General features: G+C 51.8%; 1 protein-coding gene across 5 annotated transcripts in view; it reads right to left on the minus strand.

Annotated features, from left to right (window-relative positions):
* Positions 1-13,159: 13,159 nt before the first annotated feature.
* GRID2IP (Grid2 interacting protein) overlaps positions 13,160-23,743 on the minus strand; it is a 32,131-nt gene continuing 21,547 nt past the window's right edge. For 2 of the 5 annotated variants that reach the window (XM_069485936.1, XM_069485938.1), the window contains 14 exons: positions 22,956-23,105; positions 22,656-22,753; positions 22,321-22,438; positions 21,278-21,633; positions 20,482-20,898; positions 18,662-18,749; positions 17,822-17,899; positions 17,102-17,298; positions 16,632-16,787; positions 16,416-16,502; positions 15,929-16,058; positions 15,718-15,836; positions 13,604-13,768; positions 13,160-13,362 (listed from right to left, as the gene is read on the minus strand). In XM_069485936.1, the coding sequence (XP_069342037.1) occupies positions 13,291-13,362; positions 13,604-13,768; positions 15,718-15,836; positions 15,929-16,058; positions 16,416-16,502; positions 16,632-16,787; positions 17,102-17,298; positions 17,822-17,899; positions 18,662-18,749; positions 20,482-20,898; positions 21,278-21,633; positions 22,321-22,438; positions 22,656-22,753; positions 22,956-23,105 (2,231 nt within the window). In that variant the 3' untranslated portion in view covers positions 13,160-13,290. The remainder of the gene's footprint in view (positions 13,363-13,603; positions 13,769-15,717; positions 15,837-15,928; positions 16,059-16,415; positions 16,503-16,631; positions 16,788-17,101; positions 17,299-17,821; positions 17,900-18,661; positions 18,750-20,481; positions 20,899-21,277; positions 21,634-22,320; positions 22,439-22,655; positions 22,754-22,955; positions 23,106-23,743) is intronic. The other 3 variants (XM_069485937.1, XM_069485939.1, XM_069485941.1) reach the window with 2 other exon arrangements.

A 23,743-nucleotide genomic window follows, 5' to 3' on the forward strand; every position in this document is an offset into this window, starting at 1 on the left:
TACTAGTTAACCAGCTTTATTTATTTATTTATTTATTTTTTTTGAGACAGAGTTTCGCTCTGTTGCCCAGGCTAGAGTGAGTGCCGTGGCATCAGCCTGGCTCACAGCAACCTCAAACTCCTGGGCTTAAGCAATCCTTCTGCCTCAGCCTCCCAAGTAGCTGGGACTACAGATATGTGCCACCATGCCCAGCTAATTTTTTCTACATATATTTTTAGTTGGCCAGATAATTTCTTTCTCTTTTTAGTAGAGACAAGGGTCTCGCTTTTGCTCAGGCTGGTCTTGAACTCCTGACCTCGAGTGATCCACTGCCTCGGCCTCCCAGAGTGCTAGGATTACAGGCATGAGCCACCATGCCCGGCCTAGTTAACCAGCTTCTTGGCACTCATTGTTGTATTTCATGATTTTGGTGGTCTTGGAATATGTCCACAAATTACTTGTCACTTCCTTTAAGAGGTGAAGCTTAATTGCCCTTCCCTTGAGTGTGGGCTGGACTTAGTGACTCACTTCCAACAAACAGAATATGATAGAGATGGCAGCTGGTCACTTCTGAGACTAGATTATAAAAGTTATTGTGGCTTCCTCTCTCTCTCTCACCACTCAATCTGGAGGAAGCTAGCTGTCTGGTCATGAGGACACTAAAGCAAGCACATGAAGAAGTCTCATTAACAGCCAGCAAGGGGCCTTCTGCTTATAGCCACGTACGTGAACTAACTTGGAAGTAGGACTCCAGCCCCAATCAAGCCTTCAGATAAATGCAACCTTGACCGATGTCTCAACTGTAACTGGTGAGGAAATATAATGAAAAATAAAATCTTCTGCCCCTAAGAAAGACTTCTCTGGGATGCAAAACTGGCAAGAGTCTTATTTAGCTTTAAAAAAGACTTACAAATATCTGAAAGAGACAGAAAAAAAGATTTATGATTACAACTTTTCTAAAAGAAATGCTGAAAAAAATTTTGTCGGAGGGTCTCTTTTTGGCCCCAGGGAAAGTTTAAGGTTTTTTAAAAGATTTTTATTTATGAAACTTCATAAGATTTCCTGATCCAGAGGCACCCAGCTAAGCTGCTTCCAAATTTCTGGCCTTCAGAAACTGTGAGATAATGAAAATTTGTTGTTTTAGAGTGCTGAGTTCTGCAGCAATTTGTTACCCAGCTACAGACAACTAATACAGGGTGATGCATAAAACATGCAATTTTATCCAAAGACACATGGAATGTTTGAGTTCTACTAGGGTTTGTACCTCACACAGAGGTACAGAGGAATTTGATCATTCTATTTCACTGGATTCTCATTAGAAAACAAATGTTCAATGGAGTTCCTGTAACTAGAAAAAGAAATATACATAAAATTTTTAAAGTATAAAAGAGAAAAAAAAAAAAAAAGAAAAAGAAAAGTAGATCATGTGTCCATAATTGTATTTACTGGATTTTCAAGTCTAGTCATATAGGAGAGAATTTCCATTTTGAGCTTCACTGAAAATCAAGTCTTCCACTTACTATTTTATGATTTTACTGGTTGGAAAGAGTTTTTTGCAAACTGGCTTCTGACTCTCTACATTTCACAGCTTGTTTCCTTTCCATTAGCCACACACAGAGACACAGAGATGCACCACCCAAGAAAGGGCTCCCTACATACTTCAGGAAGTCTTACCCTGTCACTCAGGCTAGAGTGCAGTGGCCTGATCATACTCATTGTAGCCCAAAACTCCTGAACTCAGGTGATCCTCCTGCCTCAGTCTTCCAACTAGCTGGGACTACAATGCATGCACTACCGTGTCTGGCTAATTTTTCTCTTTTTTGTAGAGACCGGGTCTTGTTCTGTTGCCCAGGTTGGTCTCAAATTCCTGGCCTAAAGCAATCCTCCTACCTTGGCCACCCGAAGTGTTGGGATTACAGGCATGAGCCATCGCACCCAGCTGATCAGGCATATTTGAAAAAGAACCAAATTGAACTTTTATAAATGAAAACCATAATAATTGACATTAGAAACTCCATAGGTGAACTGAACAGAGATTAAAAATAGCTAATGAGAGAATTAGTGAACTAGAAGTGAGCTATAAAGAAATTAAACAGATTTTAGTACCATGAGGCAGAGATGGAAAATATGAAAGAGAGAGTTAAGAGACAAAGAGAATAGAGTAAGAATGTAATGAAAGTGTTGAATTGAAATTTCAGAAGGAAGAAAAAATAAAGAGGATGGAAGAGAAACAATATGCAAAAAGAAAATAGACAATTTTCTAGAACTGTTGAAATAACCCAATTTTCAGATTCAAGAATCTCAAGTGAGTTAAAGAAAATGAAATCTCTTTCTAGGTAATGTAGAATTCCAAGGGCAAAGAGAAATCTTTGAAATCAATCATGAGAAAATACAGATAACTTACTGCAGTATGTTGAATAGTGCCCCTCCCCAAAATCATGTCCACCAGAAACCTCAGAATTTGGCCTTATTTGGAAATAGGGTCTTTTCAGATATAGTTAGTTAAGATGAGGTCATGCTGGATTGGGTGGGCCCTAATAGAATGACTAGTGTGCTTATAAAAAGAGAAATAGGCCAGGTGCAATGGCTCACACCTGTAATTCTGGTAGTTTGGGAGACTGAGGTGGGAGAATTGCTTGAGGCCAGAAATTCAAGACTAGCCTGGGCAACATAGCAAGACCCTGTCTCTAAAAAAAAAATTAGGCCAGCTGTGGTGGCACATGCCATAGTCCCAGCTACTTGGGAGGCTAAGACAGTAGGATCGCTTGAGCCCAAGAGTCTGAAGTTGCAGTGAGCTATGATGACACCACTGTACTCTGGCCTGGGTGACAGAGGAAAATGCTGTCTCAAAAAAAAAAGGAGAGAAACAGAGAGACACAGAGAACACCATGTGATGACAGAGGCAGTGATTGGAGTGACAAATCTATAATCCAATAATTGCCAAAGATTGCCAGAAGCTAGGAGAGCGGCTTGGAACAGATTTTCCCTCAGAGCTTCCAGAAAGAACTAACTCTACCAACACCTTGATTTTGTACTGCTCACCCAGAACTCTAAGAGAATAAATTTCTGTTGTTTTAAGCCACCCAATTTGCAGTAATTTGTTACAGCAGCCCTAAGAAATGAACATACCTACATTTACAACAGAATGGTTATTAGATAGACAGCTGACTTCTTCAGACCAAAAATGGAAGTCAGAAACCAGTGGAATAATATCTTCCAGATGATGGGAAAATGTAACTGTCAACCTAGAACTGTATGCCCAGTGTCTTAGTCTGTTTTGCGTTGCTATAAAGGAATACCTGAGGCTGGGTAATTTATAAACAAAAAAGGTTTATCTGGCTCACAATTCTGATGGCTGGCAAGTTCAAGATCAGGCATCTGCATCTGGTGAAGGCCTTGGGCTGCTTCCACTCACAGCAGAAGGTGAAGTGGAGCTGGTGCATGCAGAGGTTGCATGGTGGGAGAGGCAGCAAGAGAGAGAGAGGGAGAGAGGGAGGAGGTGCCAGACTCTTTTTAACAACCAGCTGTCACAGGAACTAAGAGAGTGAGAACTCACTCCCCACAGACAATCCTCCCAGGTAGGGCATTAATCTATTCCTGGGGGGATCCATTCTTGTGACCGAAGCACATCCCATTAGGCCCCACCTCCAACACTGAGGATCAAATTTGAACATGAGGTTTGGAGGGGACAAACATCCAAACCATAGCACCCAGTAAAACTATCTCTCAAGAACATGGCTGATGGCCAGGTGCGGTGGCTCACGCCTGTAATCCTAGCACTCTGGGAGGCCAAGGCAGGAGGATCGCTGGAGGTCAGGAGTTCAAGACCAGCCTGAGCAAGAGCGAGACCCCATCTCTACTAAAAATAGAAAGAAATTATCTGGCCAACTAAAAATATATATGGAAAAAATTAGTGGGCATGGTGGTGCATGCCTGTAGTCCCAGCTACTCGGGAGGTTGAGGCAGGAGGATTGCTTGAGCCTGGGAGTTTGAGGTTGCTGTGAGCTAGGCTGATGCCGTGGCGCTCTAGCCTGGGCAACAGAGTGAGACTCTATCTCAAAAAAAAAAAAAAAAAAAAAAGAACGAATGAACGAACGAACATGGGTGAGAGAAAGACATTTTCAGATATAAAAACAGAAAGAATTTACTACCAATGGACTCTCACTATAGAAAATGCTAAAGTAAAAAATGTCCTTGAGGAAGAATAAAAATAACCCCAAAAGGAAGGTATGAGAAGCAAGAAGGAATGACTCTTTAGAATTGAGAATGCAGTTAAGGTAAGAATTCTGCAGTAGTGGAAACTTCAGGAACCCCAGAAAAACACAAGAACTCAGCAGCCAGCCTTTCATTCAGCAGAAACTGTGCCTCAAGGAGCCAATGGGCCTGATCATTCCCCAAGATGGAGTTTTCCACTAGGCAGGAAAAGAAACTGACAAAATAGAGAACGTCTCCTAAACCAGTAGTCCTTTATGGCTACTCAGAAATTCGGCTCCTGATTCAGCATTAGTGTCCATTTACACAGCATTTTTCAGAAATATAAGTTGGTACTGCGTATAAAGCTAATCAAGGTCTTGGGACAAATTTCTTGAGAAAGGAGGAATGGCTCTATACTCTTTTTTTTTTTTTGAGACAGAGTCTCACTTTGTTGCCCAGGCTAGAGTGAGTGCCATGGCATCAGCCTACCTCACAGCAACCTCAAACTCCTGAGCTCAAGGGATCCTCCTGTCTCAGCCTCCCGAGTAGTTGGGACTACAGGCATGCACCACCGTGCCCGGCTAATTTTTTCTATATATATTTTTAGCTGTCCATATAATTTCTTTCTATTGTTAGTAGAGATGGGGTCTCGCTCTTGCTCAGGCTGGTCTCGAACTCCTGAGCTCAAACGATCCGCCCACCTCGGCCTCCCAGAGTGCTAGGATTACAGGCGTGAGCCACCGCGCCCGGCCTATACTCTTGACAAAGGTGTAAATCTTCTTATTTATTTTTGGGACACTTAGATAGTTTTTGGCAACTAAGTAATGTATTTTCTGCAAGTATTGTGTATTTCAAACACATCTACCATTGGGTTAGTGTAAAAATCTTAGATCACCCTTAATATTTTGGATTACTCAATGGCAAGCAGAACATTGCAAAATAAATTGATTTATATGCTAAGATGTTGCCAACTTATATAAATATTTACATATGGTGTGTACTTGTGTATTTCAGCAGTTTGACAAGAGTCCTGTCCTGTCATTTATTCCTTTTTTTCCCCTGTAAATGAAAAAGATTCACAGCACATGACTACTTCTCATTCTTAGAAATAGATGTGGAAAGTGACCTTCTATCAGGGCAGTGCAGGTGTAAACACTGAAAATATCAAATACTTTGAAAGAGCCGTCCTCTTTTCAGCTCGCCCTCCATTTTGGATAGAGTACATGTACATCTTTTTGAGCAACGAGTAGGTTTTGTGAGCTATTTTTTGGTTAAAAATTATAACACACTGGCTAATGTTGACATGGTCATATGTAGGAGGTTTGTAATTCCTTTGTATCTCTGTTTTGCTCTTTCCTAGAGTTTATGAGATAAAGTTTTAGTCTCAAGTTAAGCATCATGAAAACTATCTGAACACATTTCTGTCTGTTATGTAAGGTAGTGACAAAAAATTGTATTTTTTCCTCTTCTTGTTTCATTTTGTAAGTTTGCTGCTGAAATGTAAGTCTCTGAGGTTATATCTGAAATTAATTTCTGCATACTATGTATCTGAGTGTATTGTTTTCAGAAAGACTATGGATTATTTTCTATATTCATTTTTGGAATAGTGTGAAGTTATTTGAAGAGCACAACACTCTGCAGTGTTTCACCAGTTAGCATTAAATTAACGATTGCTTAGAGACTCTTCACAGCCTGGGTTTAATTTTCTCATGAAGTAGATTTAATGGCTGATAGAAGACACTTCGACGTGACAAAGCAGATGCAATGGCATGTACCTCATTCTTCTCTCTGACTTTGGAGGCTGCTTTTCTCTGCTTCTCTGGCCCCCACCCAGCAAGGTTACATTTCTTCTGTTCCAGAGAGCAGCCACAGTGAGGCTGGCATCCCTGGGTATTTATTTAATATTCTCCTAGAAGGGATTCTGATTGGTCCAGCTTAGGTCGGGGGCCCACTCAATATTCAATAAACGAGCCACATGGGCAAGGGCACCTTGCAGGAAATGGTTGCTGAGGGTCCACTGGGTTTCCTGGGAGAAGGGGCGATGAGTGGGACCTGGGCAGACAGCCCTAGAGCTTTCCCCCAGCTCCACATGGCAGGGCATGCTCACTTGCTGCACTGAAAACAGCCCAGGCATTGTCTGGCCTTGGAACTCAGGCCAGAGAGAAAGGTCACCTTCCAGGGGCCAGTCCAGTCCAAAGCTTGCTTTTTGATTCTTCATCTCAGGCCCTGAGACTCACTTTTTCCAGGGTGGCTGATAACTGATAGTATCATTTTATGTTCCATCAGGAGAAAACTCATCTCCCAGAAAGATGGCCACATAGGAGTTTAACATCAGTACATCCCCCATCATACACATTCTTCAGTTTCAAGTGACGTCAGATCTGGACAGCAACACTCCGGTCCAAGTTCTGTTACCTTTCTCTTGTTCCTTTTTAGTCTCTCCTTATCAAGGGTTCAAAAAAATCACATTGTACCCCAGGTCACCTTGTTACATACAATTATGTATTTTTCTTTTTTTACTTATTATACCATGAACATTTTTCCACGTCCTTGACATTTCCTCAACATTTTAATGGCTACATTATATTCCAACATATGACTGTCACATTATTTATTTCACTGATCTCCTATTTTTGGATATTCAGTTTGCATCTGATCAACGCTACAATGAACAACCATGTGCCTCAGTGTTCATCTGCATTTCTGACTACTTCCGTGCAGTCCATTTCCTAGTAACTGATATGGCCCATGTCACCAGATTGGGGAGGTACAATAATATGCTTTTCTTTTGGTGCTCAAATCATAACTATAGTAAGACTGCTCTGGTTCACACTGGCAGGACGTCTGGTAATCCGTCTGGGGTTCTCCTCCTAAAGGAGATTCTGGGGGGCTCCCTGAGAGATGTGGCCAGGTGCTACAAACCTGACCCCCTGGCCCACCTTCCGTGCTCTGGGCCAGCACTTCTGCCTCGCTTCTCTAAGCTTTTTGCATTCTCTGAACCAATTTCCCCCTAACATGCACAAGCCCTGCCAATGCAACTAAGGTCACATGGTGGTGTCACCCAGTGCTCCAGTGGGGGACAGCAGCACCTGTGGGTCGGTGGCCCAGGTCCCCGCTACTGGTTTGTGAGTCCCCAGATCCACCCTGAGGGCTCTCCCCTTCCACACCGTACTGTCCTTCCTGCCCTGGATGCTTCTTCACAGCGGGGACATCCATTCCGTCCTGTGGAAACCCCCTCACTAACCCCACAGGGTGTGTGGCCTGGTCCCACGGTTCACAGAAACACCATCATTTCATTTATTCAATGCTGGGGACATCAACAGTCTAGTCCAAATTTCTTTTTAGAGAAAATATTTTCCTTACCTTTCAGGGCACTATAAGATAAATAATTTGCACAACTAAACAGACCTGTCACTCCTCGTCTGTAGACTCACGTTTGGTTTTGTGGTGACCTCACAGTTTTCACCCAGCACACTGTGCGGGTCTTGCCTTCCTGTGACTCAAATGCCCATCCAGACGACTTTCCTAAAATGAAGGGCATCTTCCAAGTAAGGTAATCAGCATCTGTCCATACAGAATCCATAAGTGCCAGCGAGCTCCAAACACAGTTCCCTTGCTAAAATTTAAAAAACAAATCAAGTCCCTGCTTATGGAGTGTCCCACCATACCCCAGGCTTGAATGAAGATGTCAAATGGAATAAACGTCTTATTTCCAGTGTTGCAAACTCGAAGCTGGGCACCATTTGGGTCACAGAAATGTTTTCTTTGGCTCATAATTGATAATCTTACATAAAGTTTTGAATTGGTTGCCAATATTTTAAATATCAGGACATTTTCAATAAAAATCTGGATTTCTGCCTTAAGTTGCCAGAAGATGAGGCAGCACAAGGCTCACCTTACCACGTGGAAGTCCACCAGCTAGAGGGGAGTAGAGACACCCCCTGCCCTGGGACAGGGCACCCACCCTCCAGGTCCCTCAGTCCCCAGCCCTCTGTCATCTCTCTTGTCCCTATGTGTCAGCTCCCCTTCATTCTTGGCCTGGAGCAGCTGTTTTCTTATTTGTCTTACTTCAAACACAGTCCTTATGTTTGCATTCCTTGTCAGTCCTCTGCACGCCTAATTTGCAACTGTTGTTTTACAGCTTTGGATACACATTGCTAAAATGTTTTCTAGAAAGGAGCCAGCCATTTTCTTGAGCAACTTGGTAGTCCCCTACCCGGATGCAATTTTGGTTTGACTTAACGGGCAATTAATCATTGAGCACTTGTATGCAAAGGCTACAAGTGGCTGGGCTGAAGAGAAATCAAGCTGATGACAGCGAATATACACCTGGCAGCTGAACCCTGGGTGTGTGTGAATTTGCCAAGGGTGGGTAAACAGTGCTGGGTGCTGCTTCAGGGTCAAGGTAAGGACAGGTTCTCCCTGTGGCTTCCTGTCAGGTGCCATAGCAGGTTTAGGGGAAGGAGGGGCGAGAGCATGCCCAGAGGTGAGTGGACGGCGAGGACACAGAGGCAGCGAGTGGAGACAATCATTCCGAAGGCTTTGGCTCTGACGGGGTAAATGAGAGAGCAACAGCCACTGGGGCCAAGAACTGTTCTGGGGAGGGTCAGCAGGGGAGATTTTACACGGGAGGGGAAAGAGCCAGTGGAGAGGGATTCGTGGTCACTGATGGGCTGCGAGCCCTGGGGTCTTGGGGGGGCAGGTGTACAACACAGACAGGGAATTAGCTCTGCATTGGAGAAGCCCAGAGAGAGGCCTGCATGCCCTGCAGTGAGGATGGGGCAGATGCAGAGAAGCTTGCAAAGGGGGGCGGGGGGGGGGGGGGGAGTCCTGCCTGGTGTGAGGTCCTTTCTCTCTCACTTTCCTTTTCTTTGAAACGGAGTCTCAGCTCTGTTTCCCCGGCTAGAGTGCAGTGACATCATCATAGCTAACTGCAACTTCAAACTCCTGGGCTCAAGTGATCCTCCTGCCTCAGCCTCCCGAGTAGCTGGGACTACAGATGCTCGAAAACGATGCCCAGCTAATTTTTTCTATTTTTAGTAGAGAAGGGGGTCTTGCTCTTGCTCAGGCTGGTCTTGAACTCCTGAGCTCAAGCAATTCTCCTGGCTCTGCCTCCCAGAGTGTTGGGATTACAGGCATGAGCCACCGCCCCTGGCGAGGATTCTTTCTCTGTGAAGCATCAGCTCCCCCAGGGATCTTTGCGGCCTTGTTGGGACTAGGACCATTATATCTTTGGCACCTGATAAGAGAGAGTTATGGTCTGAACTGTGTCCCCTGCATGTTAAAGTAACCCCCAAAACCTCACTATGTGAGTGCATTTGGAGACAGGGTTTTTGAAGTGGTAATTAAGGTTAAATGAGGTCATATGGGTGGGCCCTAATCAAATAGGATTGGTGTCCTTGTACAAAGAGAAAGAGACAGCAGAGATCCATGTGCACCAAGAAAATCCCAAGGTAGGAAAGCAAGAAGGCTAAGAAGGCAGGGTCTGCAAGCCAAGGAGGACAGCCTTGGGAGAAACTAAACCTGTCGACACTTTGATCTTGGATTTCTAGCCTCCAAAATTGTGGGAAAATAAATTTCTGTTGTTTAAGCCCCCTTGTCTGTGGCATTTTGTTAAGACAGCCCTAGAAGACTAATACAGGGACAGGAGGAGGTGAAAAAGAGGCAAGGGCTTTACGATGAAGTCACCAGCATCTGTGGCCCTTGGAACACTGATATATAAAAAAGTTGTATTAAGCAAGACAAAGAAGATATTTCCACTCAGAAGATGGGCTTTTGGATTTAGATAGACTTGGTTTTAGATCCAGCAAGTCACATAACCTTCCTGAGCTTCAGACTTTTATTTGTAAAAAGGAGATAACAAAATTCACCACAGAGGGTTGTTGTGAAAGTAAAATGAAATGAGATACATAAAGACATTGAGAACACTACCTAATAAACACTGACTGATATTATTCGCTGGAAAGGTGGTGTATAAGTAGGCTATGTTATTTTGTCAGTATTACTGAGAGATAAATAAATTCCTGGGCAGAAGTGCCTGTATTCACACCTTGTCATTTGGTGAGGAACTAGGGACGGTGGGGTGGATATGGTGCACGTGTTGGCTCACATATAGGGCTTTGTGCTGTATAGAATCACCATAAAATATAACCCTAGGGAACCTAACTCAAGGTGACCCATAAGATGTTTGCACCCAGCGTTGCGCCTGGCACATGGCAGGTGGTCAAAAAGTATTGATGAATGATGTATGAAGAAGGAGAGCTCACTGAGCATATTAAAAAGACTGAACATCTATAAGCAACTGTTGGTGGGTGTATTAGCCAACCTTTTTAGGGTTGCAAGTGGCAGAAACCCACTCAAACTAGCCTAAGCCAAGAAATTAAAATAAATTTTGAAAATTTAAAAATGGAGGGGGAATTTGTTGGTTTGGAGACTGACAAGTCCAGATGTCTACTTCAGGCATGGTTGGATCCAGGGACAGAGAGCTGTGTATGATGATCTTCCCTCCTCTTTTTCTCCACAGTATTGGCTTTACACCCAGGCAAGCACCCTCCACCTGGTGGTCCCAGCAGCCCCTCCAGGCTTCCACCCCCTAGACAACCAGCAATTCCAGAGGAAAGGGAGCCTCCCTTTTCAAACAGTTCCAGCTGGAGTCTTGGAATGACTCTGAGCCACCCAGCCAGAGTCATGAGACCATCCTCATCCAATCTCACAGACCCAGGGCCTAAGAGTAGGGGAGGGACAATTTCCTAAAGGAAGAATGGGGAGCTTTTCCCAGCAGAAGAGTGAGACTGGTTGCTAGACATGCACAGACCGCTGCTGCCCACTGGACCGAGTATCTGGAGAGGAGTCGTGGGCGACCAGGTGAGAGAGAGAGAAGCATGCTATCTGGAGGACACATGGGAATAGGTAACCAGAGCTGTGCTGGGTCCCGGCAGGACAGGGGACACTGGGGATTTCCGGAGGCTGGGACCTGCACTGGAGTGCCTGGCCAGGGGTGTATGTGGTAGATTGATTGCAAAAATGGCTCCGATTCTCCATCCATTCCTGAATCCACACCCTGTATAATGTGATTTTGCAGCATCAAGAGTGGAGCCTGTTTTCCTCCCCCTAGAATTTGGGCTGGCCTTGCCATTTTGACAATAGAATGTGGCAGAAGAGATGGTGTGCCAGTTCTGAGCCTAAGCCTCAAGCCATCTTCTGTGCCTTTCCTTGTTAGTCCTCTTGGAGCACTGCCTCTATCATGTAAACAAACCCGGACATTTGAGTATAAAATGAGAGACCATATCAGGCTATCCCAGCTTTCCCAGCCAAGGCCTCAGACATAAGAGAGAGCTCTGCGTGATCAGAAAGGCTGCCTAGCTGACTCACAGCTGACTGCAGATGCATGATGAGCCCACTGAGCCCAGCTCAGATGAGAACTGCCCAAGTGACCCACAGACTCATGAGCAGTAAGTGGTTGCCATTTTATGCCAATGAGTTTGGGGACAGTTTGTTACATTGCATTGTGGCAAATAGATAACCAATACAAGGCATGTTAGGGAGAAAATCTAGCTAGGGCTTGGCTTGCCAAACTATATAATCCTGAGGCTGGAATTCCTGGAGGGAGCATGTGTTTCTAACTTGCAGGAAAATGCCACATGGGCTACCTGGGTGTGGGGATCACCCCTGGTGGAGTCTACAGTTTCTACAAATCTCATCTGGGGATTTTAACTGACCTTCTGCAATGTTTCCCACAGGCATTGGGAACTTGCAGAAACTACCCAGTTTGAGCTACTGGGGAGAAATGTACCTCACTAGCCATAGTTCCCCCTTGACGTATACATTTTGGTTTAGACATTTTTATGTGGCAGTTGTGAGCAGGGAACAAAAAAAGAATAAAGATGGCCTCAAAGAAAGGCCTGTGGGAGGCTGGGAAGAATCGAATGGCTTCCAAATGCTACCCAGGAGCAGCACTAGCCATTTGACGGTAGTGGGAGAGAAAAAAATCCAAGAGACAGGTTTAAAGCGCACTTCAGACTTCTCTGGAAAAGAGAGAATAACTAACAGGGGCTGCTACCGGATGCAGGGATCTGCTTAGTGGAGAATGAAAAAACTGAAACAAGTCACACACCCTCCTACCCACACTGCACCTGTTCCTAGCATCCACATAATTCTCTCCTCCAGCCCCAGACACATATAAAACAGCCTCTCAAATCCCAAACATGTCCCAAGTTGTGTCATCTGCCCCCAAACTTCCCCTGCTCACATGACCTGTTCCAAGGAACACGCATCAGGTGAGACTCTGGCAGTGGGCCGCCAAATCCTGCTCCCCAACGGCCTAAACATCTCCCCATTCTCTCTGCCCCTACTGTGACAATCCCCATCCCACTCCCAATCTCCCCACTTCGAATCTGGCCACCTCTAAGGTGGTTTGAGTTTGTTGTCCACTGGAATAAAACCTCAATTCTGCATGGAGGGTCTTCCTACTCCAGTCCTTCCCTGTGTCTCCCGCGCCTCTCTCCTCCTGCCCGCTCCTGGGCTGCACCCGAGAGCAGCTTCTTCCTGCTCTCAAGACTCAGGCTCGGCGCGCACGTCCCCGGGGCGCTGGTACCCGGGCTCTGCACCCCCAGCCTTCGCTCTCAAGCCCTCTGTGTGGCGCGCTCAAGGGCACGCCATTTCCTCGTGGGGGCCCCCCACGAGCGGGCTAAGAAAGGGGTTCGCACGTCCTGGGACTGTCCAGCCAAGGTGCCCGGCCGATGCGACGACAGACCCTGTCCCAGGGTGGCAGCACTTTACAATCCACCCGCGGGCCCCCAGAAGGACAGTGGCGCAAGAAGCGGATGGAACATGGGGCGAGCAAGCGAGAGGTCGGGGAGTCTGGGCCGGACCGGGGTGGAAGGAGGGCGGGCGGAGAGGCCCGGGCGGAGCGCGGTGGCTGAGGTAGCAGGAGGCGCGTCGGCGGCCGGGCCCTTCCCTCCCGAAGCCCGGCCGCTCAGGGCCCGGCAGGCGTGCTGCGAGCTCAGCGCCAGGGGCACAGCGGCCCCGGGCTTTGGTGGCGTCCGGGCAGCCCCGCTGGGCGCAGCCTCCGGCGTCCGTCTCTGCGCTTACGTCGCGGAGGACGCGGCGTGGCCGCTGTCACCATGCCAGGGGCGAAACCATCCCGGAGCTGCGCGGGCCCTCCCCGGCCTGCAGGTCGCTGAGCGCTCGCTGGGGAGGCGGAATGCAGGGGGACGGGTGGTCAGCGGTCCCGGGAACCTCCGACAAGTCTTCTTCCCACCCCAGACCGCCAGTGCTGAGGTTGCGTCCCCGCCCACGGGGAAGGGGTAGATGGGTCACTTACTGGGGGCCCTCTTCCAGCCAGGGCTTCACGGGTGCAGAGGACGCCTCTCATTTGGCCTCTGGCCCTGATCTCTACGAAGGGGCCCCTCATGCCTCCACCGTGGCTTACCTCGAACTTGCTCATGAACTCCGCAAAGATGCCGAAGAATGCCTCGGAGGTGGTGGCCTTGGAATCCTCCCCGAAGAAGGCCAGCGCCTTGCCCAGCTCGTCCATGGCCTCGCGCTGCAGCCCGTCCAGCGCCCGAAGCGCTGGCTGGGCCGTCTCCAGGAAGGACTGACAGCGCCTCCGTTAAGGAAACAGCCGCCCGCTGGGTGCCCCCAGGTGGTGACCCCAGACAGCACCCTACCTGCTGCATTCCTGCTCTGGCTGAGTTCTTCAGAGGGCCAGGCCCTATGTCAGTGGGGAGAGGGCCCTGTTCAGGGTCTCCAGTCCCACTGCCTAGTAAGCTCATCCTGGAACCTGTCACAGCCCTTGTAGCCTCAGGCCTTTCACTCCTGCTCTCTCTGCAGGGCCTGGGTGGCTCTCTCTTCCCTCGGACTCTGCTCAGAGGCTATCAGCCCCTTTTTCTCCAACCATCCACTTACAGTGGCCCTTCTGTCACTCTCTAGGCCTCTTTTTTGTTTGTTTGTTTTGTTTTGTTTTGTTTTGAGACAGGGTCTTGCTATGTCACCCAGGCTGGAGTGCAGTGGCCCAATCAAAGCTTTTTGCAGCCTCAAACTCCTGGGCTCAAGCAATCCTCCCGCCTCAACCTCCCAAAGTGCTGGGAGTGAACCACCATGCCCGGCCTTCTTTTTCTATAGTCTTTGTTGCTACCTGAAATTGCTTGCAAGTTCATTTTCTATCCCCTAAGTGCAGGCTTGTTCCCAGTATGTACCTCTGGTGCCTTCGACAGTGTCTGGCGCACATCAATTCCTGGGAAAAGATTCAGTGGCTGAATCGCTATCATTTTTTTCAGCACTTAAAACTGTGCCAAGCTTTGTTCTAAGCCCACTACACATTCTTATTTAATCATCATAATACCTCTAGGAGGTAGATTATCTCCATTTCACATGTGAAGAAACTAAAGCACCGAGGACTATAGCAATTATCCCAAGATCACACAGTGAGCGCAGTGTCAGAGCCAGGGCTGAACCCACCTGCATCATAATCAGTTAAGGAGCACAACAGCCCCCAGTGGTAGGGACTCTCATTACCTCTCTTACTGATGAGAAAACTGAGCTCAGAGAGGGTAAGTGACTTGCCCAAAGTCACATAGCCAGTGAGCAAATGAGTCAGGATTTGGGCTTAGGCCTGTCTGATGGGCCAGGTCAAGTCCCTTTGCAGAGGCTGCCCTTCAATGACCATCCTTGCTCTCTCTAGGCACCCCCCCAAGCCCAAGGAAGCAGGCAGGTACCCCTAAACTGAGGGATGCTATAATGGACAAACCCTCATTTGAACAGTCTCAGTTTCAACATCTGCAAAACATCTGGGTGTTATGTGGGTGCAAGGGGATGGGAGTGAGAAGTGCATTGCACAAGTCACAGTATTTGCTCGGTGATGCTCTGCAAGGCTCTGGTCAGCAATCCCTCCCAGGTAGCTTGCCTGAGAGGAAGTGGGGATCCAATGTCAAATTCCTGCCTGGACACTCACCCCCACCAGACACTATGCTCTGTGGTCGGGGATACATGACAGGGCTTTCCTGGTGGAGCCCCTGCTGTCCCAGACACAGGCACAGTCCCCAGAGCTCTGCTCCCTGTCCAGCTTTAGCCTCAGCAGGAAAAATCCTACCTTCTCTTTCGAGGGTGGGGGAGCAGGGAGGGGTGCCACATGCCCTTCTCTCCATCGTCCCCATCTGGGCTTGTCTCCCCTGCTGGCCATGCCCTCCTGGGGGGCTCAGTGGGAATGTCCCCCCACCCTGGAGGAGACTTTGGCTGGCAAGGCCTGACAGGCTTCTCCTTGTATCTTGTGACTTAGGTCTGGGTTCCATTGCCCACAAGGACAGATGAGGCAAGGCAATGGCTTTGGGGCACTCAAAAGAGCTCCGGCTTCAGTTACACACAGACTTGACATAAGCACTTGGATTCTAAATGACCCTGGATGGAACTTCTTTAAGGACCCTAGGATGCCACAGAACCATGTGCCAGAATCTCTTCTGGGAGTCGAGGTCCACTGGACCCATAGCCAACTCCACCCAACCACCCCAGGGTCCAGCCTGGTGCTGGGACAGGCTGCTCAGAGGATACCGCCATGACCACAGCAAACTTGTCCTCACTGGAGGGGGACATGCTCTGGCATGCAGCCTGTATCTCACTGATGGTGCCGTGGAGGTCAGCCAGGTCACTGGTCAGGGCCCGCTGGTTCACTGTAGGGAAGGGGACCAAAGTCTCATGGGGCCACCCTCCCAGCTCAGGACAGCATGCCTCTGCCTCCTTGCCCATCCACCCAGCAGCCTACCTTTGGCAGCCAGGGGCACGGTGGGCAGGTCCTGAGCAAAGCCCAGGAGTTCGGGGAAGTGCTGGCTCAGCGATTTGGCAAGGATGTGCAGGAAGGTGGACTTCCCATCCACCGTCTTGGTGGAGTTGAGCTGCAAGTGAACCCCAACACACATCCTCCTCAAGGGCCCCATCAGATTACTGGGCACATGGGCCCAGCTTCTCCTGGACTGGGGCACCAATTCCAGGCCTTTGCCACCCTCTTTGCAACTTCCCTGCCCTCTCCATTTTTCTAGATCCCTAGGCTTGGCTTGGGGAAGCCACCTTCCCCCACACCACCCCCAACCTTTGCTGCAGTCAAGTCCTGGCCTCTGCAGCTAGCTTTCCTCCTGGCAGGAGGGCCCTCCTTGGTCACGATGTTCTCTCCTCCCCTCTGCCACAACCTGAGTTAGGCTTGTCTTGGCACCTCGCAGGTAGAGCAGGCCAATCCGTGTCAACTGGCCCCTCACCTCCGTCAAAAAGTTGATCTTGAAGCCCGTGGTCTTGTTGGTTTTGGGCTGTCCGTCGTTGAGATAGTTGCCCATGGCCAACACAAACTGTGGAGAGAAGGTGGGCCGATCCTGCCCAGGTCCTCGCCCCTGACCCCACCCCTGGCCCAGCTGTCTGGATGGGCCTCCAGGCTGGAAAACCCAGGGGGCAGAGGAGCAGGTGGGATGACCCCTGACCTCCAGGATCTTGGCGAGCTTCCGGCTGTTCTTGAGCTCAAGGGAGGCCTGGCGCAAGCACTCGAGGCTGCCTCGGATCTCCTCTGTCTTCTCCTGTAGGGTGGCCTGGAAATGGAGGCTGCGCAGGCGGGTCTTGTATTCGGGAACCGACAGCATCTGCAGCGAAGGCAGGGCCAGGATTCATCCATTCCCCCCAGGGGATCCACTGTCCCACTGCAGCCTGGGTTGGGGACCAGCTGGCTGCCTGAGCCGGTATGCCAGTGGAAAAACGAGCGCGAGACCCCTAGGGAGCCTCATCCCATCTACCTGGGACCCCGGGTGGGAACTGGGCATTAGAGGTGCAAAACTGGGACTCAGAGGCACAAGCACGGTGGCGGTACCCGAGGGGCGCGGGGCCGAAGCAGCCCCCCCGGCCACAGCGAGAGCCCTGAGCCGGCCGGGCTGCCGGGCGGGGGTCGTGGCCGCGGCACCTGCAGGACGAACTGGTCGGGCTCGCTGAGGCGGCCGGGCGCCTCGCGGAAGGCTTGGTAGCGCTGCTCCTCGTCGGCGTCGGGCGCGAAGAGCAGCAGCTGCGCCAGGTGCGCGGGCTCCAGGCGCCGGGGCTCCATGCTCATGAGCACCTGCCGCAGCTCGGCCGGGCTCAGCTTCAGGTGCGCCAGGAGGATGGCTGCGGGCGGGGCCGAGGGTGAGCTGGGGCGGGGCCGGCGCTGAGCGGGGGCTGGGCTACCTGGGCACCTAGGGGTTGGGGGAGGGGAAACAAGCACCGGGGGCGGGGCGGGGCGGGGCGGGGCGGGGGCGGGCCCAGAGACTTCTCAGACCTTCCGCGATTAAAGAGCAAGGGCGAGGTTCTCGAGGACGTAGACTAAGAGGTTGGGTGGGGCCGAGAACCCGGGCGGGACCTGCGAGGGGGAGCCTGGACGATTCGGCTGGAGGCCGGGCCCGAACTGGGCGGCCGATTACAGAGCGGGCGAGGCCGATACAAGGTGCGGCCAAGGCCGGAACCTGCGGCCAGGTGGATCCGCCTAGGTGTGGGGCTTGGGAGGGCGCCTTCACCCAGCCGGGCGACAGGTGTCCGGATCCCTACAGTCTAATTTCAGTCACCCACCCTGGCAGGTCTTAGGCTCTGCGGCCCAGAGGGTGGGCCACCGGCCTCCCCCTGAACCCCTGGGGCGGGGTACCCGGCCCCTCACAGGTGTTGTAGGCCTTCTTGTGGGACAGGATCTCCACCACCTCCTTCTTCCTGAAGGGCTCGGGCCTGGGCAACGGCTCTGGAAGGGAAACTGGACAGTTTAAGGAGGGGAGGCTAGGCCTAGGCTGCCGTGGGAGGGCCCAGGAGTGGTGTGGCCACAGCCAAAGGCCAAGACCCCAACCCCCTGCACGAACTTGACTGAATCGATTCTGGGTGTCCACAGTCCCCTCATTCCTCGAATCGTGGACCCTTAGGTCTGGTCAGACACACAGCATGTGTTGTGTGTGTCCATCCCCCCCACCCCCCGCCCTGCCCGCTGCCATCTCCTCAAACGCCTTCTCTCCCCTGAGCCTTTGGGACAGAGGTGGCAGAGCTCACGACCTTTCAGATGATTCCGGACTGCTTAGAGTCCCACCCAACAACTAACTGTAGGGAGATGCCCAAAAAGGGGTGAGAGTGATGGGAAGATGTATCTGTGGGTGCCTCCTGTCCACCCTATTCTGTCGGTGTGACTTTGAGCAAATTATCTCACCTCTCCGTGCTTCCTTACTAGGAAGAGGGGTGATCACAGTATCTACCTCACAGAATTGTCATGGGATTAATTTAGAAGTGACAGTGGTCAGCACACAATAAATACCAGCTATTATCATCTCTACTTTGAGATGGAAAAAACTGAGGGTCTGAGAAGTCAACTCCAGGCTTGCAGGTTTGAAGATGAATTAGGTAAATAGTCAGTGCAGCCCTCAGAACTCTAAACCTGGGGATGCCACAGAAGGTAGTGGGTGGGCTGCCATAGATGGTGTGGTATCTGGGGCTCCCCTAGGGCCATTAGGCCACTCACTAGCAGGTTTCTGGGTGCCGAAGTGGAGCTCCAGGTCAAGGTATTTCACCATGTCGCTCAGCTTATCATAGTCAGAGTCTTCCCCAAGCTGCAAAGGAGGGTGGAAAGTTCAGAGTAGGAAGAACAGCAGCAGCCGGACTGCTCTTCCCCACATTCTGTCCTGGGGGCTCCCTGGAGGAAAGCACCCATCAGGCCCTGGGGAGAAGCCAGGAGCAGGAGGAGACTACAGAAGCCAAATCATCCAAGTCATCGGGTGGTGAGCCAGCTCCTCTTGTGGTCAAAAATACACTCACACTTGGAACTCTAGCCATGCAGAAGCCAGCAGTGCAGCTGCAGCAGAGGATAGAAAGGAGCTGTGAAGAAGTTACAGCCAACCAAGAGGCTGAAGGAGGTGGCCAAGGGGTCTGGCCCTGATTCCAGGTCTTCTTTGCTGGGAGTAAGTTCACTGGAGCTGCGCTGGGCAGAGCGAGCTGTTGCTGGGGGAACTGAAGCTGTGAAGGCCTAGGGGCTTGACCCTGGACAGGTGGCCCAGATGAGAGATAACCATCTGGGGCTGGGACAGAGAGGGAGGGTGGGGCAGCTGCCAAAGGCAGAGAAATGGGGCAGGTACATCAGGTATGGATTTGGACTTGGCCAGATGTGTGACCTGTGTCCCCATGTCCAACTTCAGTAACTACTGGAAGGACCACGCTGTGGAGCAAGGCTTGAAGACCCATCTAAGGCTGATAGGAGTGAGGTCTCCAGGGGACCTGTAGGTTCCTGTCTGTGGCCTTGTCCCACTGAGCATCTTTATTAGCAACATGGAAAGGCTCCCTGGAGATACAGGCTGATATCATCTTGGCTGGGAAGGCAGGAGACAGAACCAGGACCCAGGAGATGGCAATGGGGAAAAATGACAAGCAAGCCCTGCACAGTGTGGCTACATGTGAGAGCATCCTATTGGTCCCAAAAAGATGAAGGGTCTGGGGTTGAGGATGATGGTGGGCATGAGCACTGGGATGGGGCAGCCCCAGAAGCTAGAATGGCTGCAGGCCATACTAAAAGGAGTATGACGTTCAAGTCAAAGAAGGTGATAATCCTGTTCTGTCCTCTAAGCTGGTCAAGCCTCACTGGGGGTTCCATTTGGGGCCTGCTCTTTGACAGGGGCATGGTCACTGGACTGTGTGGCTAGAAACCACATTCTAGGGGAATGACCTAAAAAAAAAAAAGGGATAGGGTGAGAGCCCTGTTCATCTGACATGTTGGTTGGTCTGTGGACAAGGGAATATATTTGCTCTGCCTGATTTCAAGGGCCAGGTGGAAAACAGGGCATGGGAATCTTGGGGAGATGAGATTTCAGAATAAACAAAGAAGGATGGTTACAATTGTCCAGTAAGGGAAGGAGAGCTTTGACAGGTAGTGAGGTCCCCATCACCGAAGGTGTTCAAGTATATACTGGCAGTGTTGCCTGGGAGGAAATTCAAGCATCAAAGTGGAAGGGTGCACGCTGGTGTGCAGCACTTTGGGCCAGGTGCCCTTTTAAGAGTCCAAGAGAACTAGTCCAGTCTCAACAGTGACAGGTTTCAAGGGTGGGTGTGGCAGCATTTCCAGGTGTCCACAGCACATCTTTGGCTTAGATTGGCATCAATGCCTGCATCGAACACCAAGCATGGGCACGTCCTCGGGCTGGGCCTCCACTTATCCTCTGCCCGGGGAGGGGAGGAGCAGGGGATGTTCCAGCTGATATTGGAAGAGGCCCAGAGGATGGGTCTTGTCTTCCATGCTGCTTCCCATGTCACCCTCCCCTGGTTCAGGATGCCGGGGGGCCCCAGGTCACCCACCTGACCCCAGATGGTGCCTTCTGAGTTCTCCACCTGCTCCCATCGCAAGCGCTTGACACTCATGTGGCTGGTCTCGCTGCGACGGTGACCGAGGCCCCGGGCTAGCAAGGGAGGTGCACAGGGCACAGGTGGGGGCAGGGGTGGTGGCGGTGGTGGAGGCACTGGGTGGCTGAGTTGGGTGAGGGGCTTGGCCAGTGCCTGAGTGGGGCCCCGGGGCCCTTCAGAGGTGCGGGAGCTGGGCTTGGGGTCGTGGAAAGGCAGGGGTGGCGGCGGTGGGGGGCTGAGCGGGGGTGGGGGGATGTGGTCGGAGATGGAGGAATAGGTCAGGGAGCTGCCTTCCTCGCTGCTGCTGACACAGTCACTAGCGCTGCTCCGCTCGTTGGTTACAAAGCTGCCCTGGTCGTCGTGGAAGCTCATCTTGGGGGAAGAACAAGGAGAGGGGAGGGTGAGGCTAGGCCCAGAGAGACTGGAGCAGGTGCATGTGTGAAGCAGGGAGCAAGGTGAGGGACAGTGGGCTAGCCTGGGGACAAAGATAGGACAGTTGCGGGTTAGCCTTGGGCTGTGGGTGGGATAGTCTGAGAGGGTGTAGGATAGCCTGGGGCAAGGGGTGTGATTGGGATAGCTTGAGCCAGGGAGTGGGCTAGCCTGAAACAGATTCTAGGACAGACTGGGGCAGCCTGGGGGACAAATCTCGAGGGCAGTGGGTCTCTTGAAGGAGCCCAGGGACATGGTTCGCCTTGCAGACCTCCGTACCACACCTCACCTGCCCACCCTCCATGCCTGCCTGCATGCCCACCTCCTCGTAGTCATTCTCAGGAGTCAGGAAATCATCCACGATGGTGACCCGGGGGCCCAGCTGTTCACTCAGTGCATCCAGGAAGCGGTCAGTATCTCGGCTTCGCACAGGCCGGGAGAAGGTGAAGAGCTTCCTGCGGCTAGGCGGGCGGGCAGGGTCCGGGCTTGGGGGGCTGTCGGGGCCCATGGGCCCAGGGCCTGGCTGTGGGGAGGGCGCCCTGCTGCTGTCCAGGCTGGCGTAGGGGTGGGACTCGGAGCTGCTGGGGGAGGCCAGGCCCCCCGAGCACAGCGGGTGGTAGCAGGGGGAGGGCAGGAGCCGCTCGCTGTGCCAGGAAACGCTGGACAGGGTCCTGGGCCCTGGGGTGGGGGATGGAGCATGAGGACCCCTCTGCAGCCAGCACCTGGGTCCCCGGTGCAGGCTGGAGGGAGGGCCCCAAGGGCAGGTTGGCTCTGTGTCCCGGGGCATTCCCCTTTCCCTTTCTGGGCATGGTACAGGAAGACCCAGGGTGACCAAAGGCCAAAGCAGGTGAGGGGGAGCACAGCTTGGCACCAGGACAGGCTAGGGATGGAGACCGAGGGTCCCAGTAGGACCCAGTGAACACAACTCAAAGGGCCGAGGACCTTCTCTAGCCCCAGACCAAGGGTCATGAGGCAGCTTCCATGCCCAGAAGGCCCTGGGCTCACAGGAGCCTTTCCTGGGGGGCCTGCCTCCTGAGCTGCAGAGAAACCATCTTCCCACCTGTGCAGTTCACAGAGCAATGAGTGCATTTAATAGTTTAGCCAACAGCCACAGGCTAACTCGGGGACTGCATTGGGGGCAGCCCTCTGCTTTCTTGATCCACAGCCGAGGAGAGGATAACAGGGGACATGGGAGGGGCTGGGACAACCCTGACCTCCATGACCCCTACCTATGCATGGAGGCCTTGGGGCTCCCAACAACCTGGGGGAGTAGCTCCAGGGGTGTGCCTGGGGGTGGGGACAACTGGTAGCCAAGATGGCAGAGACTAGTGCTACCCTCAGGACTCGGGGCTGGCTGAGCCCTACCTGAGGTGACTGCTGGGCTGGGGCCTGGTGGGGATGACCGGGATTTGGACACGGTTCCCATCTTCCCTTTGAAGCTGCTGCTCAGGCGAGACTCAAGCTCTGCATAGACGGCTGACATCTGGAGGGAGGCGGGGGTGAGTCCAGCACACTCCCACTTCCCCCGTGGCCCCAGCATGGCTCAGGGGCCAGGCCTGGGTGGTCTGGGAGGCAGAGATCTGTCACAGCCTGAGGCAGCCATGGGGGCACCTTGGCCTGGGTCTCCTGGGCCCAGCCCCATGGGCCACCCATTCCCCTCCCCCCCAGACACCCCCTGGGGGGAAGCGAGAAGGTCTCACCATCTTAGGGTTGGGAGTCTCTGGGAGGGACGTGCCATCGCCTGCCTGGCGCTCGCCTGGGATCAGAGGAAGAGGCATCTCAGTGCAGTCGCCAGGACCTGGCAGGGGATGGAGTCTAGTTACCACATCTGAGCTCTAAGGCTCAGGCCCCAGCCCAGAACCAACGGCCCTGCAGACCGAGGAGGGCCACCGCTCAGCCCTGCTTACCTGAATTCCCTGGGATTTCTCATCTCACCAAGCCCATTTTGCAGGTAGGAAAACTGAGCCTGGGTTGCACCCTCCCGCCTGTGGCAGCCTTACCGCAGCTGAGGCTGGTCTCCATGCCCTGGGACCGGAGGCTGCGGCGGCACATCGAGGAGCCCCTCAGGGAGCTGCGTGGCTGGGGCTCGGGTGTAGGCTCCGGTTCCAGCTCAGGCTCAGGCTCCAGGTCCAGCTCAGGCTCCGGCTCTGCTGTGGGACACGCAGGGGAAATGGGGCCCCTATGTCCTCTCAGCCAGACAAGGAGCCTCCCCAAACAGGGAGAAGGCATCTGCACTAATATGTGGACCCCAGCCGTGGGGCTCACCCTACTTGCCTCTAGGATGACTCTGGAGGGGAAGCCCTGGGGCGAGAAACCAGATGCCAGGAACAGGAGGAGCACCTGGTGCAGCTAGCCTGAGGACACAGGCCCTAGTGGGGATGGCCACAGTCCACCCCAGCAGGCCTGCTCTCACGACAAGAGCCTAGGACCTCATGCTTCCACGGTCTCAACACCCTGTGCTTGGACCAGGCCTAATCACTACTGTCCATAGGGGCCTGGGAGGTGAAATGGAAGGTTCTCGGTCTAGGCAGATGCGTGGGGCATGTGCTGCCCAGCATGGACTCTGAGCTTCTTGCTAAAACCCTCAGCCCTCCCTAGCAAATTGTGGGTCCCTGGGACTACAGGTAGTGAGCACACAAGGGCCAGCATGTAGCAGATCTGCAGGGCTGTCATAGTAGGTGCACAGTGCCTAGAATAGGGTTGAGTCACAGAGTTTGGCATACTTTCCCTCTGTACAGTCTAAACAATGAGTGCATGGTTTTGGGGACATTTAGGGGGATGCTTTAAC

Source organism: Eulemur rufifrons, chromosome 14 (assembly GCF_041146395.1).
Source record: "Eulemur rufifrons isolate Redbay chromosome 14, OSU_ERuf_1, whole genome shotgun sequence".
Classification (NCBI taxonomy): Eukaryota; Metazoa; Chordata; class Mammalia; order Primates; family Lemuridae; genus Eulemur; species Eulemur rufifrons.